Genomic DNA, 21,159 nt, shown 5'->3' with positions numbered 1-21,159 from the left:
AAAGACGTCTGCAAACGCGACATGAAGTCCCGTGACATTGATCACAAGTCGTGGGAGTCAGTTGCCAGCGTTCGCCAGAGCTGGCGGGCAGCCATAAAGGCGGGGCTAAAGTGTGGCGAGTCGAAGAGACTTAGCAGTTGGCAGGAAAAAAGACAGAGGCGCAAGGGGAGAGCCAACTGTGTAACAGCCCCGACAAACAAATTTTTCTGCAGCACCTGTGGAAGAGCCTGTCACTCTCGAATTGGCCTTTATAGCCACTCCAGGCGCTGCTCCACACACCACTGACCACCTCCAGGCGCTTACCCATTGTCTCTCGAGACAAGGAGGCCAAAGAAGCTTGGAATGTATTATTTTGTCCTTACCAGACAGTAAGACAGTTTGAATATACAGCTTGACCTTCGATGGCCATTTTGCAGCATATTGTCCACTTTTTTTTTTAAAAGGAAAAGTCACTTTTTCATAACTCTTCAGTTTGGGTTCTGCATTTTCAATTGCTGCACTTCATATGAGCGTAGCACAGGTATATCACACTCCATGATTTAGTCTGACTACAATATACAATAGTTTATTCAATACTCATTTCAATTGTATCTTTGATCTCTGACCACTAAATCACAATATATTAAAAATCACATATAAATGACATCAGAACAACAATATGAAACTAGTAAAATGTATTTAAGTCCTCTCAATCTCTTCTAATCATTCAGCTAGCATGATTATATGGTCAAGTTAAGCTCTTCCAATCACTTTATTCTGAGAAACACAGTGACCACACCAATGTCTCCTAAATCATCAAGACATGGATGAATGAATGACACATTCCTTCAGCTTCTCATCCTTGACTTAGGATGGCCAATTAATGGCCACTTAAGGGCCTCTTCCCACCTCCGCTTCAATTTCACGGAATGCAGAGAGGCCTGCTGCCCGATGACAGGGGGAGTTGAGGGATGTTGATGAGTGTGGGGTTGGGGGTCTTGGTGAGGGAGCAGCCTCCCAGCAGCCTCAGCAGGAAATCCATGGCTGCTCCCCACCAAGAGCCCCAACCCCATTCTCACCAACACCTGCCCCCATCACCGGAGCCTGCCTGACTGGCTCTGGCAACTCCGACTCCAATCACCTGTCCGGAGGTCTCCGAGCTCCTCTTTTCTGAAAGCCTCCTGTAATCGTGGCAATGGTCACTGCACTCAGTGGTGCTGCAAGTACTGCAGAGCAGTCGACCCTCCAATTGGCTGGTAGCTCTGGAAGCTCGTCCCTTAAAGGGATGGCATCCCTGACTGCAGGCAGTTAACTGGCTGCCTGCCGTTAGATCACAATGGGGGGTCTGACGGAGGGTCAAGGCGGGTTTCCCCCCCACCTATCAGCAGGTCGCCGGGACCCCCATTGCCGGAATAAAATTTGGCCCCTGGTGTCCTCTATCAATAAATTGCCTGCCAACTTTTACTGTCCAGATACCCACATGAAGAATGGCTGCTTGTGGGAGGTTTTGGAGGGCACTCTGTGTCTGTGGAACCATATCCCTATAAAAAAATCAATGTCTTCAGGAAACGAGGCAGAAAATTTAGCAGAAAAATGGAGAGAAACAGTGACTTTCACTAAAGATTTGATTTTGAACTACAATGAAAAATTAATCTTAATTTGACTCCATTGAAGCCAAACTTGACACGGGTATAAAATAAACAAAATTATTCAAAACGAGGCTAGAAAGTTTTGGCATTGGTTGACTCACTAATTTCAAGTAGCTGAGCTTCAAATTAGTTAAGTCTAATTGAAGTTAGAATTGCACAATTATGGTTTTTACCTATTTATGGTCTGTTCAACAATTAAGGGAAGGCCACAAATTACATTATCAAAACACCTTTACTGCAGATCATTATCAAGGGAAAGGGACCAGCACAAAACACTTACTGTTCAATTTCCTTGCGAAACCTCTCTTGTTCTTCAGTAGTTTTCTGTGAAATCTCTAACTTCCTTCTAAAAATATGAAACGTTGTTTTAGAAATATAACACTTTTATTTTCAACTCGAATGCAAGATTAACAACGATGTTTCTTCAATTCAGTTTCCCAATTTAATTTAAATTAGATTTTGCCAATGTGCTTCTTTTGAGGGTATCTACTCTAAATCTTTCCTCCTTTTTCCCTCTCCTCTCACCTCGTCAGGCATATACCATTTGTCTCAGGACTATATGAAAGATAGCCTGACAGGATGGTTACCAAGGATATGATTCTCCATTCGACTTCTACTTCATCACCACAGGGATGCACAATATCCACCTTTATCCCTACAGTGATGCAGCTGAGATAAAGTATAGGGCAAAATTAATCCTGATTTCTTGGACCAAATGACACTGACTGTTGGAACAATAGCAAGCAACACCAGTGTGACAATGAATGTTATGCTAACCATGTGAAAGTCCTATTTATTCAGTGAGGTAAAGGTTGCAGTATGCTACCTATCAAATGACATTCTTTAAAGCACAGGCACTGAAGTAACAGTCCTGTGCATATTGTGCTAACAGTAGAAAGTTTCTATATTTTGAGCGGGGTAAAGAACATAACAGAATTAGAACAACAATCTCATTCGCATAAAATTTTGGTAATTTAACTAAAATTTAATCTAGTAATAAAATATGGCTCCAATAATGACAATTATCTTGCTGCTGTGAACTGGGTTTTGCAAATTAGATTTTAACCTAGTCAGGCAACAGTGAAGCTGCCTCTAGAGGCAGCATTATAACTTAACTGTAACAAAGACCTGACAAGCAGGCTTGGTCCTTAATAACATTAGCCCCAAATTGTTCATTTTTGTTTGCAGGATCTAGGTAGAGTTGCACAGAATAACAGCAAGCAAAATGAAACCCATTAATTGTGTGACAAACTGTATCAATCTGAAGTCAGAAATGTGATACTTCAGCACTTAATTCTACACAGACCTACTCTCAAAAGACATCACTTTAATGTTATCACATAAACAGATGGTGATTCCAAAAGCATAAATAGAATTGATCTTTTTCAAGGTGAGAAACCACACCAAATGATCTCCATCAGTCTGATTTGCCAAGGAATTTAGGAATTCAAGCTGCAAGCTGTGCTTCATATAATGAATTAACTAAATTATGTATGTCATTCTTTAATGGATTTAACATATTGCAAACATCTATCAGCTCCTGTGAACAATAACTATAAAAACAACTATGTCCTAATAAAACTGCTAACCTTATAAAATACCAGTTTTGTATAATTAAGAATTTTACAGTTTGTTCTTACATAGACTGCAAGGTTTTCAGTTAAGATCAATTAATTATTATTGATACATAAGGGAATAATACCCGAGACATTTCATGTATCAGTGATCAGTGCATGCCTCATTATAGGTTCACTCATGCTGCATTAGAAGACCTCAACTGCAACTTAATCGGAGTTGGAATTTTGTTTTACTCAGTTTGCCTGAAGGTTTGGCCTCATACTAAACAAGGTGATGAATTGATTGAACTGATCAAAAACATTTTTAAAATCTGAATGGATCCAATAGAAGTACTGTTGTTCAGTGGTAGCACTCATGCCTCTGAGTCAGCAGGTTGAGAGTATAATTCCCAATCTAGAGACTAGAGCATAAAATCTAGACAGGCAGAGTGCTGAAATGTTGGAGGTGCCATCTTTCGGATGAGACGTTAAACTAAAGTCCTGGCTGCCCTCTCAGGTGGGCATAAAAGATCCCATGGCACTATTTTGAAAAGAGTAGATTTTTCCTTGTGTTCTGCCAATATTTATCCCTCAACCAATGCCACTAAAACAGATTATTTGGTCATTATCACATTGCTGTTTGTGACATCTTGCTATGCACAAATTGCCTGCTGGGTTTCCTACACTACAACAGTGAATACAAGTACTTTGACTGTAAAGTCATTTAGGATATCCGGAGGTTGTGAAAGGTGATTTAAAATTTTTAAATATTATTTCTTTATTTTCTTTATGACAGTGCAAATAAATGAAGCTATTATTCAATCCTTGCAAAATGTTTCTTGTAAAATAATACAGTAGTGGATTTGATAAGTTTACTGAAATTTCCATTAACAAAGAATAGAGTTACCTATTTTAACAGCAAAAATTTATTGTACTGAACTGTTTGCAAGTAAAAAAAGTAGAGGGCATCCAGAACTTTAAACAATCTGACTTCGCTCAGTTGAGCATCAGCCAAGAAGCTACAATTTCTCAATATTATTGGAAGCTAAACTGCTTTTATAACAGACCTCAAGGAAAAGGTGACCCATTATAAAGATGAATGTTGCCATTTTCTTATTTGGACATTTTCAATATTTCCATCAGCATAGAAATACAACTGGAGCCTGATGCCTGACTGTGGCCAGTTTGAAAAGGGCGTTACATGAATATGGTTTAATTACACTGCAGAAAGAAAAGGTTTGAAAGTACCAACTTACAGCCTCTCTTTCTCTTGTTGTTCTTTCATAATCTTGTTGGTTTCCATCGCTATCTTTTTCTGATGCATCAATTCCTGACGCTCTTGTTCGTGTCGGTAATGTTCATTCATTCGTTCTTCTTCTGTCTGGAATAGCTCTTTCCCCTGAATTGAAAAGTACACCATTCACTACCTGATGTAAACAGAAGGGCTTTGAGTTTTATATATAGACCATCTGTGAACATAAGAAACAGGAATATGAGTAGACCACATGGCCCATCGAGCTTGCTCCACCATTCAAAACGATCATGCGCATTCTTTGGTCTCATCAAAAGTCTTCATGATTTTGTAATTATCACTATCTCCAAGATTAACGAAGCACAATTATGTCTCAGCATGTTTCAATTCACTATTCTCAACTTTCCACCATCGTAGAAAATATTTGCTAAAGCTGACAAAGATCTGATATTAAATTAGACTATTCCACTCATCATGCTCATTTCTGGAACAGTAACCTATGAATACAAGCTTGACTTCAGGAGAAGAGATGATCTATTACACTTTATAACTATTGTCAATCCTTCCCCCAACAGATGCATTGTGAAAGGGCATTGCATGATTTGGGAATCTTGGTTGATGCATAATAAAAAGCATTAAATGGTAATGAGTAGGCCCAATTCCAATGTCCTGGTCAATATACTTGGTACACTACGTCCCTTGTAAAAAATGGAACAGCAATGTGAAATCACCCCAATTAAATATATTCAAATAAACAAGCAATGAACTAAAATGTACTGAACTAAAGCTAATCAACCAAATTAAAGATATAAAATAGAAAAATATCAAATGAAATGGAAATCCTAGAGATGAAAAGCAAGTTAATCAGTATCTAAACGATGAGCTAAAAATTTGTCCGTGCAGTGTTTTGGATGAGGGGTTGGGATTCATGACCTGCCGCATCCGTTGACGTGGAGGTAGTTAGCACACAAATTTGGTGCTGCCACCTCATTTACCAGATTGTAGCATTGGACCGAATGCAAGGAGTTGAGCAGCATGTGCCAATAGCACATGGTGCAGCCAGCCTTCTATTCTTAAAGACAGTCTGTCCTTCTGAAGGGAAGTTGCACTGAATTACAGGAGGCTGTGGAATACAAATGCTGCAATTATATACAAGGAAAATGAACCCCAGGGCAGAGAAAGGTTTCCAAGGTCACAGATGTCGCGCTGGAGGCCTTACTGGTGAAGATGGAAAGGAGGGGAGACACTGTAGTTCCATGGGGGAGGGCAGGAGGCCCTCAAGGATCACCCTCAGAAGGGATTGAGAGCAGGTGGCCAGGGAAGTCAATCCCCAAAATCTGGCCCCAAGGACCTGGCAGCAGTGCCACAAAAAGACTAACAACCTGACACAGGTGGCCAAGGTCACTGAATGCATCTTCACATGACATCTCCTACCCACTGTTCCACCAGCCTCTTATAGAATCATTCAAAGTTTACGGCACAGAAAGAGTCCACTTGGCCCATCGTGTCTGCGCCGTCTGAGAAAAAAAAAGAGCCATCCAGTCTAATTCCACTTTCCAGCATTTGGTCCAAAGCCCTGCAGGCTATGGCACTTCAGATGCACATCCAGGCACCTTTTAAATTAAATGAGATTTCTGCTTCTATCCCCTTTCAGGCAATGAGTTCCAGACCCCCACCACCCTCTGCACCCTCTGGGTGAAAACATTTTTCCTCATCTCCTCTCCAATCCTTCTACCAATCACTTTAAATCTAGTCACTGAGCCCTCTGCTGAGGTAAATAGGCTCTTCCCATTCACTCTATCCAGGCCCCTCACAATTTTGTACATCTCATTCAAATCTCTCCTCAGTTCCAAAGAGAATAACCCTCGCCTAGCCAATCTTGCCTCATAGCTGCAATTTTCCAGTCCTGGTAACATTCTCGTAAATCTCCTCTGTAGCCTCTCCAGTGCAATTACATCCTGCTAAATGTACCACACCCCCATCATGCACCCATCAGCAGTTCCTAGCACTGAGGACCTGGCAGCCTGATACTCCATCTCACCCTCACACACCTACCAATGCTTCCAACCACACACACACACCTTTTGCTGTCTCCACACACCTCCAGCTATTCAACTATGACAGGCACAACACTCAAGCACTGCACTGCACAATCACTGGCATTCTACCCTGTCTCTTGCAGGGCAAGGTGGTGCACAATAGAAAGGAGCAGAGCAGAACTTGCAGGGACAAGGACGCCTGCTTCTCCTGAGCCCTACAGAGGAGATGGCTTTCCACATTATAAGGACAGTTACATGAGAATCATGGTATGTTTCTACCTTATGCCTCTTCTCAACTTCCAGCTCACTTTCATCCAGTTATCTGACATGATGAGCAAGCTGCTGATGGTGTCACCATGGAACTCTTGTTTTCCATCCCATTAACCTCACTTCCCACACCCCAACTTTCCCCTTCTGATTTCCTGAATTCACACACCCATGAACTGCAGTCTGCTCAGCCACAGCAGCCCCATGAGAAGAAAGAGCAACAGCATTGCACTGATGAAAAGTCCCCATCACTTGATCTGCCACTCAGCCAACAGCTCAGATATTGACATTGCAAGTACTTTGGAGGCCTGTACAGAGTGGGAATCAGCATGTGGTGAGTCACTGGACATGAGTGGGCTGCAGCCTGGGTGTTTCGTTTGCCAGCTGTCTGGAGGCTGAGGTCCTAGAAAATCTCTGCTGCAGGTGACTCAGATGAGGACCTCAATGGGACAGCATATAGGAGAATGCTGATGGGCATGCACACCAAGATGCTGGGTGTATTGGCTGGCCTACTAGACAACCTCCTGTTATTGTCAAGGAGCATGGAGGAGTCTGACTACAAGTTGGCAGAGGGCATCGTGCAGAGCTTCCCCACTCTACAGCCTCTGCTCCATCTCCCTGTCCTGCAGCAGACCCAGAAGAAGCAATGCAACTGCAGCTTCCATATCTGTTGCAGCCTTTGTATGGACAAGTCACCAAATCCTTCGCTCTCCGTGTGAGGATGCAATAACACTCTCTGTCAAATACAGGAACTCACCACAACACGTCCAAAAACACTCCAGAGTACTTCCAATGTCTTTGCAATAGCAGGTTATTCAAAATTACCTTATTTGCAATTTGGGTGCCTGGCCCTTTAAGTAATACATGTGCTGGCCCCTCTTGCTACTGAGTTTTGATCTTTGGTAAGTGACAAGCGAATTCATCCAATGTATTTGCGTGGTTCAAATTTGCAAGTTGAGTGTCACATCAGCTGACAGGGCAGAGTAACATAATGATAGCATCAGTTCAGGTGCTTCTGGCGCATGGAGTCGCCGGCCACACAAGGACTTTCTCAACATGGTGCGCCGCACAGGGCTGTCGGAAGCAGCTGGCAGTGCAGCGCTCACCCACAGGAAGGCACTTGGCTTCCACAGAGCCATCTCCAGTGGCACTACAGATCCAATTCATGCCTTAAGCTTGACCCTTTAACAGAAATGATCTCTGATAAATTTGGCTGTCTTTTATCAGGTAATTATATACACAAAAAGACACAGACCTTCCCAGCTACATCAGTTCAGATATCATAGTCATACAGCACAGAAGGAAGCATTAGGCTCCTTGAAAGAGTTATCCAATTACTCCTACACCCTTCCTCTACCCATCGTCCTGCATTTTTCCTTTATGTGTATTTACCCTATTGCCATTTGAAAGTCACTATTCAATTCGCTACCATCACCCTTTCAAGCAGTACTTTCCAGATCATAACAATTTGATGAGTAAAGTTCTCCTCATCTCCCCATGTTTTTTTTGCCAATTATCTTAAATCTGTGTCTAGTTACCAACCTCCTACTAGTGGAAACACTTTCTATCTTATCTAGTTGTCAAAATCCTTCAAAATTTTGAACATTTCTGTCAATCTCCCCTTAATCTTCTCTGCTGGAAGGAAAGCAATCCCTGCTTCTTTAGTCTCTCCACATAACTGAAGTCCCACAAACCTGGTACAATTCTAATAAATCTCCTCTGCACTCTCTCCAAGGCCTTAACATCTTCACTAAAGTATTGTGCTCTGAATTGGATAAAATACTCCAGCTGAGGACTAAGCAGCAATTTGTAAAGGTTTAACATTACTTCCTTGCTTTTGTACTCCATGCCTCCAATGATGATGCCTAGGATCCCCATATCCTTAGTAACTTGTCCTGACACCTTCAAAGATTTTGTATGTGAACCTCCAGGTCTCTCTGTTCCTGCACTCACTTTAAAAGTGTACCAATCAGTTCATATTGTCTCTCATCATTCTTTCCGAAACATATCACTTCACACTTCTCTGCATTAAATTTCATCTGCCATGTGTCAGCCACCAGTCTCTCTTTGTCCTCTTGAAGTTTGCTACTGCCCTCTTCACTATTCCCAAGTCTGCTCAATTTCCCTGCTATACTCCCACTCTTCCCAAATTTGCTGCCATCTTGTTACTCCTGCCTTCACTCATTGCAATGCAGATGCCCTGACAGCTGCTGGTCGGAAATTTCCTCTCTCTGCTCCAGCCTGCCCATTTTTATCAATCCCAACGACTCCCCCACCCCGACAACATGTTTGAGGAATGAGTTGTATTTATTTGTTACTATTTCTTGATATTTGAAATGTGTTATTTTACAGTTGCTCTGTTTACATTGTTTTCAAGCTTGGATCCACACTTCAGCCACCTACAACACAGAAAGCTGGATGTAATAGTGCCAAAGACACCACTGATGGTTTTTTTAAATAAATTAATTACTTTGAGAAGTTTACTAAACAACCAAAATTGATTTTTATTAATAAGTTGGATTTCAAGTATTATAAACTTCTTGTAAACCTAAAATCATAAGAAATAGGAGCAAGAGTAGACCATACAGCCCCTCAAGCCTGCTCTGTTGATCTTCACCCTCAATTCCACTTTACCACAAATTCCCCATATCCTTTGATTCCCTGAGACACCAAAAATCTCTCCATCTCAGCAATGAAACATCCACAACCATCTGGGGTAGACAATTTCAAAGATTCGTGACCCTCTGAGTGAAGAAATTTCTCCTCGTCTCAATCCTAAATGATCAACCTTTTATCTTAAGACTGTGCCCCCATGCTCTAGATTCTCTGGCCAGGGGAAACAACCATTCAATGTCTACCCTTCAAGCCCCTTCAAAATCTTGCATGTTTCAATGAGATCACCTTTCATTCTCATAAACTCCAGAGAGTATGGGCCCAATTTACTCGGTCTCTCAACTCAGAAACCAATCTGGTAAACCTTTGCTGTACCACCTCCATGGCAAGTATATCCTTCGTTAGATCTGGAGACCAAAACTGCACACAGTACCCCAGGTATGGTCTCACTAAAGCCCAATACAATTGTAGCAAGACTTCCTTATCCTTGCACTTGAATCTCCGTGCAATAAAGGCCAACATGCCATTTGTCTTCCTAATTGCTTGTTGTACCTGCATGTAGCTTTCAGTGTTCTTTGTGTGAGGACACCCAAGTCTCAATGAACATCAACATTTACAAGTTTCACACCTTTTAAGAAAATTCTGCTTTTCTATTCTTAATACCAAACTGAATAACCTTACACTTCCCTATATTATACTCCATCTGCCACCTGTTGTCCATTCACTTAATGTTTATGTCTCTTTGAAGCCTCTTCGTGTCCTCCTCATAGCTTACATTCCCACCTAGCTTTGTACCATCAGCAAACTTGGATATATCATTCTCAGTCTAAGTCAATAATATAGATTGTAAATAGCTGAGGCCCCAGCACTGATCCTTGCGCATTCCACCAGTTACAGCCTGCCAACTTGAAAATGCCCCATTTAGCCCTATTCTCTGCTTCCTGCCTGTTAAACAACTTTACATTTGTAATTAGTGACCTTATGATGTCTATGACTCAAGGGTCAGACTGTAAATGGTTTAGAAATTACACTACAGTTCTGACACCTTTTTCAAAGAAAAATACAACTGGTACAACTGTTTTCCTGATATTTAGCTAAAGATTATTTTAACACCTATATAGGGAAAGCAATAGAGAATATTTTGCTGCTTATTAACAAAATGATAAATCTCTCTTATGCAAAAATTTATTACAATACGATAGTTATCCAATTTAACACCTCCCTCCATCACCCTGCCCCCAGCCCCGATGGAACAAATTAATGTGTAATGAATTTTTCAGTATTCATAAAGCTAGGCCCTGAAGCATGATATATTAAGTGAGCAGCAACTAGCTGTCGAGGTATCAGTGTCACCTACAGGTTCAACTCTACCATTAAATGGAGCCTCAGAGCCACATCCACATGTGACAGACACAACTGCTCCTTCACAACCTGATTGCCTAGAGGATGCGTACAGATAGGTTCTACTACCCTCCAAGCTCTGACACACACTTTTAAAAAAAAAATTCTTTCAAGCTTAAAACACCAATTAGTTGTGGTTTACGCCATGAAAAACTGTTCCACCTGGGAGCTGATCATGTCCTCTCCACCAAGGTAGCGTCATGAGAAAGGAGCTGCACAGTAGCAGTTTACAGCACACAAAGCAGCCGACGACAGCAGCATCAACATCTCCAGGAGTGGCAGACTGTATCCTTCAACTCATGGTGGGTTACTCCATGGGAGATCGAATAGTGATATGTTAAGAATCTGTCTGCACGCAGTTCCTGTCAACATATTCCACTGGCAGGAGGGTGCATTTACAGCATATATAGTTTACACATGCATTTCCATTATAAATGTAGACATAGAAATTTAAAATGGAAATATAAAAATAAGTGGAGTGAATGAGTTTAAAATGGAGCTAAATTATCATTGCATATGCTGGTTCAATTATCCCCTGCTGACGAACCTTGCTTCTCCTGAAAACTATCCTTGGTTTTGGCTCCCTATTTGCAATGCCATGGGAGATAGAGCAGTTTACCTTTTTTTTTTAATGAGAACCCATTTGAAGACCCATATTGCAAAACATCACAAAGGTCAAAAAGAATATAAGGAAAATCAGAAAGCAGTTTAATTTACTTATTAACATTTGAAAATATCTAGTAAGTAGGTCAATGATAACGTGGGAATGATTTTATTTAAATGAGGAATTATTATTCCAAACAGAAGGCATCTCAAATTCTTCATGAGATCAACAACAGACTATTTGATTTTAATATCAGTTGTATTCAAACACTGCTGAGTAGTACGGAAGTTTTAAAAAATTTGTTCTCGAAAGCTTGGCAGCACTGAGGATAAGGCCACATGTATTACACATTTCTGGTTTTCTTGAGAAGATGGTAATAGTCTTTTCCTTCAATCATTGCAGTCTTTATATGATGCTGTTCCACAATAATGTTAGGTAGGAAATATAAGGATATGAAACTGCTCATTAGATAAGTGGATTTTTAAAGAGGGGTATTCAGTCCTCTGACATTGTAAACCTAGTCCCTGGCCTCATCAATTTTTAGTTCATGGAATTAGAAAAAACCCTTCCCCCTCTTTCAATATTATGAAGGATATTGTGGACTTGGAAAAGCGATCGTAAGATGACAGACCAAGAATCAGATTTTTGGGGGCTGGGAGAGTGTGTGTAGCCTTTCTGGTCTATTTTAACTATTAAACCTACTTTGCAGACATCTCCTCAAAAGTATAGGGAGGGAGGTAGAGTTCAGTCACCACGCTCCAGCCATCATGGTGTGCGGCAAGCTTGATGGAACAACAGACCTTTTCCTGATTTTGTATATTCCTATGTTCGTACTTTTAAAACTTGAGTTTGATTCCTCGTGCAGCTTTAACATAAAGACTGAGTTTTAGGTGACACAGAGTTTTTTTTTAAATAATTATTTTATTCTGCCCATGTTTTCCTTCAAAAATATCCTCTTATGCAACTTGTTACCACCAACTTTCTTCTCGCAGGTCAAAAATTCTTAGTAAATTATACAGCATGCAACTTTGAATACAACAATCTATATTACTGACAAAGTTACAGCACATCCTTTAACATGATCCCCTATTAACATTTTAAATCACCAATTTTGTTCTTGCTATTCTCAACATGTTTAATACTTACTGCTCCAGTAAGCACAACGATAGTCAGGCTCCTGCTGCCTTTCAACACTTGAACAGCCTGTTGCAGAAAAAACAGATTTACAAATCATTTCAAAACAAGCTTACTTCTCTTTTTTGTCACAAGGCAGAACGAGTAACGATATTTCTACCCATGCTGCAGAAATCGGACAGGAGGGCAGGCAATTAAAGTCAGCTGGATGATTTATGCTTCCGCACATATCCCGCCATCTTCTATTATAATCTACTCTTCTGAGCAGGCATCAAGGACAACGGCATGAAGGCAGTGAGGCCTTTCTTTAAAAATGCAGATCAGGGTCTGATGACATCATTGGGCCCCGACTGCAACTTTAACTGTAGCCTGAGGGGTCAAGACTTTGTGGCTTTCCTGTCAGGTGAAGACAACAGAAAGAGGATCCAGGACCAGAAGAGACAATTTCAGGTAAGGTTTTTTTTTTTTACTTGCCCTGTGGGGCCAGGAGCAAAAGGAATGTTCCTCCAGGCTCCACAAGGAAAATTTAAAGGCTCCCCTGTCCCGTAAGCCCCTTTCTTCAAGACCCTTCTGAAACCCACTCCCTGCAAACTTACCATGTTGCCGGCAAACTTTCCTATCAACTGAAATTCCCCGCTCACCTGCTGGCCAGCTTCCCACCCATTTTGGTTGGCGTGGGGGAGAGGGGATGGGAGCACCAAGCTGACTGGCAGCATGCAGCTGAGGCATCGGAGCCAGCCCACATGCTGTTGAGGTTGGGTTGGGGGGTGGGGGCGGAAGTGGGTTGCCACTCCCCTCGGCCCCCACCTATCCACCTGAATTCCTCTCCAGGTTAAAATCAAGACGAAAATGTTTGGTATCGCATTATTTCCTCAAAACATAACTTTCAAAGAATGTTCTGAATTTTATGTTATTTCTCATTAAACACAACTTATACACTGTTCGTGGCAAGTGAGTACCTCATAAAATGTCACTTTCAATTAAACCTTGACAGCAACTCAGAACCAGCAGTTCCGAATTATGCTGTCGGCTCCATGTTGCCCTCAGATACATATATATGAGTAGGTCAATTAGCTCATCTTAGCCAATCACCTTAAGAACTCTGCACTGCCTGTATCAAGGCAACCGACTGTTGCTTAAATGATTGAGAAATTCATTGCATATGTTGATCAGTTTTTGTGTGACGAAAGCTTTCTAATATCAATCCTAAATTTGCTGTTGAATAATTGGGACTAATGTTCCCTTCCCATGATTTATTTGGCATAGCATTTCAAATCTACCATTTTTATACCATCTACTCTCTCTCTATAAGATCGTAGTTTTCAAACTTTTTTGTGTGAGAACTACTACTAATATTAAAACACTACTGAGAATTCCCTGCAAATGCTAATACACTCATGGGGACCCCCTTTCATAACTTCTAATGGCAGTGTCAAGTATCCAAAGGAAACAATGCTACCACTGCAGAAAATGTTTTGTTAGTATGCAGCAACAGAATAATGTACTAGTTAGTCAATAAATAGAGAAAAAATAAGAACTATGTCAGTCAGACATATTTGTGATGACCCCTAGGAACTCCTCATTGACCTGAGATCCAAGGGAATCCAACTAGAACATCTGCACTTAAAGATGAAAAACACAAATAGCTCCACTTTTTCTTCAAACCTCAGGACTCGGATATGAGGAATCAATTTGACAGAGGTCTTCTCTGCAATGCTTTCAGGGCTTGAATGTGTCCTATGTTTTGGTATATATAACTAAACCATCATCTTATATACAACAAAATATGTATCCTAAACACAGAAATGGCAAAACATTTATCTGATACCTACCTCTTAGTAGTTGCTACTACAGGTGTTCAGTGTACTCCTAACATATTGAAATTTGATTTATTCCCTGATGATAGATACCAGTAACTTCATCACATCTAAAGTTTAATTGACAGGTTAGTAGTTTCCTCATTTCTTAACTTTCCTGCCTTTCTTAAATGATAGACTAACATTTGCAATTTTCCAATTTAAAGCTAAACTTTCCAAATCTAGAGAGCTTTGGAAAATGGTGGAAAATGCAGTTTCATCGCAAACTTACTTTAACACCCTGGGTGGAAACCATCAGGTCCTGGAGATTTGTCTATCTTAAGCATTATTATTTTCTCAATTATAATTTTTTAAAAACATATTAAAACCAATAAGATCCTCTGCTTGATTTATTAAGCTTCCTTTGTATTGGTGGTATTATCTACTTTTCCTCTATTGTGAAAATAGATACAAAGGGGAGTAATTTTAACCTCGCTCCCTAGGTGGAAAACACATGGGATCAGGTGAAATGCAAGTTTTTATACCCTGCCCAATATTGCTCTCCATTGGCTTCTTGGAGAGTAAAATTGGGCAGGATATAAAATCAGTCTTTCATCCAATCCCATCAGTTTCCCAACAGGCAGGTTGGGTTAAAATTATACCCTTATTATATTCATTTAGCAAGCCTGTCATGTCATAATTATTGTGGTTGGGGATAAAATACAAATAAATTTCTTCTTGAAAAAAGTCAATTTTTTTACCTCTCTGTGATCCACATTTGTAAAATCTACTCCATCTACTTCTATAATTTGATCTCCAACCTGCATTTAAACAGAGAAGCATGATATATAAGCATAGATTGGCAATCTATTTTTAAACATTGCAAGATGTCATTGTTTATTTAATTGGGTGATGTTCCGAACGATGCTACGCATAAGGTGCCTCCATATTAATCATCAGATACAACATAATGACACAAAAATACTCATAAATCAGAATGGATTAATTCTCAAAAGTCTAGCATAAATTTGAAACATGACAAGGTATGAAGAGGATTACATTTAAAGAAGAACAAATTACAAGGATATAACACATTGAGTGGTTTAGGAGATACCACAAAGCCAAGAGATATATTTCACAGAACGTTACAGCACAGGATAAGACCATTTGGCCCAGCTTGTCTACATAAACTGCCACGTCCAATCCCATTCTCTTGCTTAGCCAGCATATACTTTAATATTCTACTCCACAAGCTCCTATTTAGCTTCATTTTGAAATAATTTATGTATTCTGCTTCAGCAATGGTTTGTGGCAGAGAATTCGCCATTCAACCCATCCCTATGATAGTTAATTAGCTCCACCAAGTATCAGTTTCAAAATACACTGGGGGCTAAATTCAACAGCCCCTGAAAACAGGCTTGTGGATCATAATGCAGTATTAACCTGCACCCATTAGTTCTGATGCAAGCAGCATGCCAATGTCGTACTGCTGGTTAAATAATGTTGATGATTTCTGTGTGCAACCAATACTGAATGCACTGTTGAATGGCGACACACACCAGCAGAGGCCCCAAGTTTGTGCAAGACCAGCACCACTTAATAATAGCCTGTACTACTAAAAGCCAGCCTGCAACTCCTAAAGAGAGGTTGGAACTGTTGTGGAACAGAACCTGAGCAAAAGGAAGAGCAACTTATGATGCAACAGGACAGAGAGCATGCTCCAAGGCTGCAGTGGATGCCTTGCTGGAGGAGGTGAAGAGGAGGAGAGGGGTTGGGCATCCACAGCACCTAGCAGCCCTCCAGACAAACAGTGAGAAGGCATTGGCAGATAGCTGTGGCAGTCAATGCCAGCAGTAAAGTCCCGAGGACTGGGATGCAGTGCGGCAAGTTCAATGAGCTCACACGAGTGGTCAAGGTCAGTGATTTCATCTTCAAATGCCACATCCCACCAACTGCACCATTAGCCTCACACCTGCTCAATGCACCAGACCCAAAGAAAACAGTGATATAGAGAGGCAGAGGAGTTTAGGGAGGAAATTCAAGAGCTTCAGGCCTCGGCAGCTCAAGGCACAGCCACCAATGATGGACCAATTAAAATCAGGGATGATCAAGAGACCAGAATTAGATGAGCTCAGATTTTTCATGGGGCTGTGGGGCTTGAGGAAATTGCAGAGATAGGTAGGGACAAGGCCAAGGAAGGAATTCAAAACAAGGATGAGAATTTTGAAATTTAAGACATTGGTTGGCCGGAAGCCAGTGTAGGCCAGTGAGCACAGAAGTGATGGGTGAACAGGACTCGGTGGTGCAAGCTAGGATATGGGCAGCAGAGTTTTTGATGATCTCAAGTTTACCAAGGATACAACGTGGGAGACTGGACAGGTGTTCTAAAGAATAATCAAGTCTAGAAATAACAAAGGCATGGATGAGGGTTTCAGCAGCTGACGAGCTGTGGCAGGGACGGAGTTGGGCGATATTATGGAGGTGGGATAAGCAGCCTTAGTGATGGAGCAGATATGTGGTTGAAAGCTCATCGCTGGGTTAAATATGACACCATGGTTACAGACAGTTTGGTTCTGCCTCAGACAGTTTCCAGGGAGAGGGATAGAGTCGGTGGCTAGGGAACGGAGTTTGTGATGGGGACCAAAGACAATGGGCCTGATTTTGGCCCTGTGCACATGGATGGGTTTTGAATTAGTTAAAATCTTGCCCAATAGCTTTGGTCTTCCAAATAGTTAATTGGAAGAAATTTCTCCTCATCCAGTACTGGATGTTGGAGAAGCTGTTTGACAATTTAGAGACAGTAGAGGGGTCAGGAGATGTGGTGGTGAGGTAGAGCTAATATCTTGTGTGTTCATGTGGAACCTGATGTGTTATTGGATGATATTGCCAAGGGACAGCATATAGATGAGATATAGGACTGACAATAGATTGCCCAAGCTTTCTGGTTATGCCTCTTCATATCTGCTTCTTTGTCACCACATTTAGTTTTCTAGGTTATGCATCTATGAAGCAGCTTGCAACATTTTAGTATGTTAGCATATGATTGATGAATAAAGCCACCGTTAGTCTGAATAAAAGTCACTATCAGTCTAGATAAAGCTCACTGCAATAATGCAGTGACAAACAAGTTTAGATGTCCTGAATGGCATTTGATATATAATATTGTAAAAGGTAGTTTGTATATTATCTGTAATTGCTATTAACATGTAGTAAATTGTGCATGCCATTCAGGACATTTAAAATCTGTCCATTATAGGCCAGAATTTATTTATAAGCACACATCCCTCAGAGATCAGATACCATTTGTTTTACTAAGGCATGTTACATGAACGCTGGTGATTGTGCTACATACAAATCTATTGGTCTAAATCAGCCCAGGGGCTGCAAACAAGTCTAAACTTACTCAAGACTGCCCATTTATTTTATGTAAAATAAAAATATTATTTTATTCACAGTGGAATGGTGTTCTAATTGATTTCTCACCCTAACAGTTTACATTTTCCACTGCTTCCAGTAGAGTCAAAGTAAAAGTAGTTTTAGGCATAATAGCTTATCAGATAAAGAAGCCAAGAGCAAATATCTATTTCTATTTGTGTGATTCACTCACCTCTAAGCCTACTTCTGCAGATACAGACCCTGGTTTCACATTGCTGATAAAGATTCCTGGTTTCTGGGTTGGACCACTAGAAATGCTACATTAGAAGGCAGAGAGAGAGAGTACAGTGTAAAGGATCCACAGAGTAAATAAAATAATGCCTTCAATAATTAATGGTAAAGGTGAAAGGTGCAACCTGCATAAGAAAGTTTTTTTTTGGCTGAGAAATTGACAAAAGGGGCTACATTTGAAGAGTAAAAAAATGCAGACCACACACATGGGACCCATGTTGCGGAGCCACCCCACCCCCCCACAATGACGTGGAGGGGGCGAGCGAACCGCCAGACAATGGCATCTGGTGCCAATGCACAGGCGCCGGCGCCATTTTTAAAGGCCTTACAGCTCTCAATGTGGATTTAAAATTTAAAGGTACGTAGGATGTTAAGTTTTTAAAAACGAATGAAATAAGTTTTCTATGTTCTCTCCCACCCCCACCAGTGGCATTACAAATCATTCCTGCCCTTTCCTCCCCCACGGAATACCGAACGTGAAAATTTGAGCCGAACCCCCAACCCCGCACCCCCCACCACACCCTCCCCCAGCAAAGTTCTGAATTTTTGTCCTTTACCCCTTCCCATCAGCCTCCCCGGCCAATCTGAAGCATTGTAATCCCACTGCCCCCCTCCTGCACAGAGAAAATTACCTCCTCACCCCTCCCCACAGGTGTCATGCCTCATTTCCCCAAATGGAGATTCGAAGGGACAGCATTGCCAGCTGCCAGAATAAAGACTGAAACCTGCTGGCAGAATTTTTGTGGCCTTCATGGTAAATAGGCATTAACATATTTTGATGCGGGTCCCATCGCCTAGCAGTGGGGTGGTCCCAACGAGGCCTCTCCACCACTGCAGAGATCAGTACGGGTCCTACCTCCGTTCCTGTCTTCATTGCCCCCCAACCCGCCACCGTTCCTGGCATCAGAGAGGCTTTAAAATCCAGCCCAAAGAATGACTTACCTGCATCCCATTCCTTTTGTACCAACTAAACTGATGAAGACTTTCTTCTCCTTTATTTCCTTGCTTCCCAGTGAAGCCAGGCCAGCTACGCTGATCGTTCCATCCTACAACAAGAATAGGAATAAATTCTCAGAAAAAAATTCAGACTTTGAGTAGATCAACATTCATGATATTGGTGTAAATAAGATATTGTCACAGTTCTGTGTTTTTTTTGTTCTCTCCTCGGAAATATTGCGGTGCACCACTAAGACTGTAAAAGATCAGTACATCTTTAAGGCAGCAAGTTCCAGAAGCTCAGTGAGCCAAAGTGCATGTTGGTTGTCAAGCAGCAGCCACAGAGAGACAGAGAGGACAGAGAGTCAATGTTGCAATTTCACTTCTAAAAATTAGATGAACAGCAGTCAGTTGAGAGACTGTTCCAGCAAGTGTAGGAAGGAGGGCTCTCTGAGACAATTTAAACAAAGCTGTGCTGTTTCTCTCTCAAAATCCTACAAAGCTTCAAACCAAATTAATTCCATAAAGAAATAAGAAAAAAGGCTTTTTTCTTTCACACCAAATTATTCAGATCTGCTGTCTTTATCGCTGGGAAAAAAAAAGTTTAATATTACAACAAGCAAACTGTTGAACCCCTATCTTTGGAAGGATCTTCTGTTTCATTGTGTCTTGGAAGACTGCAAGTGAACTTTGACTGTTGTATTGGAAAACTCCATTTATCAGGATCGTAATCTGCAAAGACTTTATTTTTTTCTATTTTTCGGTCAGCTAATTTAAAACAGAGCATATGTATGTGAATGCGGGAGTCAGATTTTTAAATAAGTTAGAAGATCTTTAGATATTGGTTATCTTAGTAGTGTTTAAGATTTTAGTTGTTTTTAGTTCATTTGCTGATCTGTAAAGATACCTGGTTTGGTTCATTTCATTCGGGGGTTACTAGATTGTTCAATTTGGCTGCTTTTTCTGATTTAGAAACATAGAATCATAGAAAAATAGGAGTAGGAATAGGCTAGTCGGCCCTTTGAGCCTGCTCCGCCATTCAATATAATCATGGCTGATCATCCAAACTCAGTACCCTGTTCCGGCTTTCTCCCTGTATCCCTTGATCCCTTTAGCCCGAAGAACTATATCGAACTCTTTCTTGAATATATTTAATGATTTGGCCTCAACTGCTTTCCATGGTAGAGAATTCCACAGGTTTACCACTCTCTGGGTGAAAAAATCTCTCTTGATCTCAGCCCTAAATGGCTTACCCCTTTACCCTTTATCCTTAGACTATGACCCCTGGTCCTGGACTCCTCTGCCATCGGGAACATCCTTCCTGCATCTAGTCTGTCAAGTCCTGTTAGAATTTTGTAGGTTTCTACGAGATCCCCTCTCATTCTTCTAAACTCTAGCGAATGCTAAGCCTAATCGACTCAACCTCTCCTCATACGTCAGTCATGCCATTCCACAAATCAGTCTGGTGAACCTTCGCTGCACTCCCTCCATAGCAAGAACATCCTTCCTCAGATAAGGAGATCAAACCTGCACACAATACTCCAGATGTGGTCTCACCAAGGCCTTGTATAATTGCAGCAAGACATCCTTGCTCCTGTACTTGAATCCTCTCGCTATGAAGGCCAACATACCACTTGTTTTCTTAACTGCCTACTGCACCTGCATGCTTACTTTCAGCGACCGGTGCACAAGGACACCCAGGTCTCGCTGCACCTCCCCCTTTCCCAATCTATCACCGTTCAGATAATAATCTGCCTTTCTGTTTTTGCCACCTGAGTGGATAACCTCACATTTATCCATATTATACTGCATCTGCCATGTATTTGCCCACTCAACCTGTCCAAAGCACACTGGAGCTTCTCTGCATCCTCCTCACAGCTCACACTCCCACCCAGCTGTGTGTCGTCTGCAAACTTGGATATATTACGTTTAATTCCCTCATCTATATCATTAATATATATTGTCAATAGCTGGGGTCCTAGCAATGATCCCTGCGGTATCCCACTAGTCACTGCCTGCCACTCGGAAAAAGACCCGTTTATTCCTACTCTTTGTTTTCTGACGGTCAACCAGTTCTCTATCCATGTCAGTACCTTACCCCCAATCCCACGTGCTTTAATTTTGCTAATGTGGGAAATTATCGAAAGCCTTCTGAAAGTCCAAATACACCACATCCACTGGCTCTCCCCTATCTAGTCTACTAGTTACATCCTCAAAAAATTCCATTAGATTTGTCAAGCATTCGTAAATCCATGTTGACTTTGTCC

The 21,159-nt window shown here is 41.2% G+C and overlaps 1 protein-coding gene across 6 annotated transcripts in view; it reads right to left on the bottom strand.

Annotated features, from left to right (window-relative positions):
• The window catches only part of ush1c (Usher syndrome 1C), a 309,503-nt gene that overhangs the window by 161,793 nt on the left and 126,551 nt on the right, over positions 1 to 21,159 (bottom strand). For all 6 annotated transcript variants that reach the window (XM_068046233.1, XM_068046236.1, XM_068046237.1 and 3 more), the window contains exons 8-13: positions 18,899 to 19,002; positions 17,898 to 17,982; positions 15,052 to 15,111; positions 12,507 to 12,563; positions 4,441 to 4,583; positions 1,909 to 1,974 (exon numbers count right to left, since the gene is read on the bottom strand). In XM_068046233.1, coding sequence (XP_067902334.1) covers positions 1,909 to 1,974; positions 4,441 to 4,583; positions 12,507 to 12,563; positions 15,052 to 15,111; positions 17,898 to 17,982; positions 18,899 to 19,002 — 515 coding nt within the window. The remainder of the gene's footprint in view (positions 1 to 1,908; positions 1,975 to 4,440; positions 4,584 to 12,506; positions 12,564 to 15,051; positions 15,112 to 17,897; positions 17,983 to 18,898; positions 19,003 to 21,159) is intronic.

The sequence above is a fragment of the Heterodontus francisci genome, chromosome 14, assembly GCF_036365525.1.
Source record: "Heterodontus francisci isolate sHetFra1 chromosome 14, sHetFra1.hap1, whole genome shotgun sequence".
Lineage (NCBI taxonomy): Eukaryota > Metazoa > Chordata > Chondrichthyes > Heterodontiformes > Heterodontidae > Heterodontus > Heterodontus francisci.
Note: the sequence above shows the minus strand (reverse complement) of the source record. Positions and strands in the feature narration are given on the sequence as shown.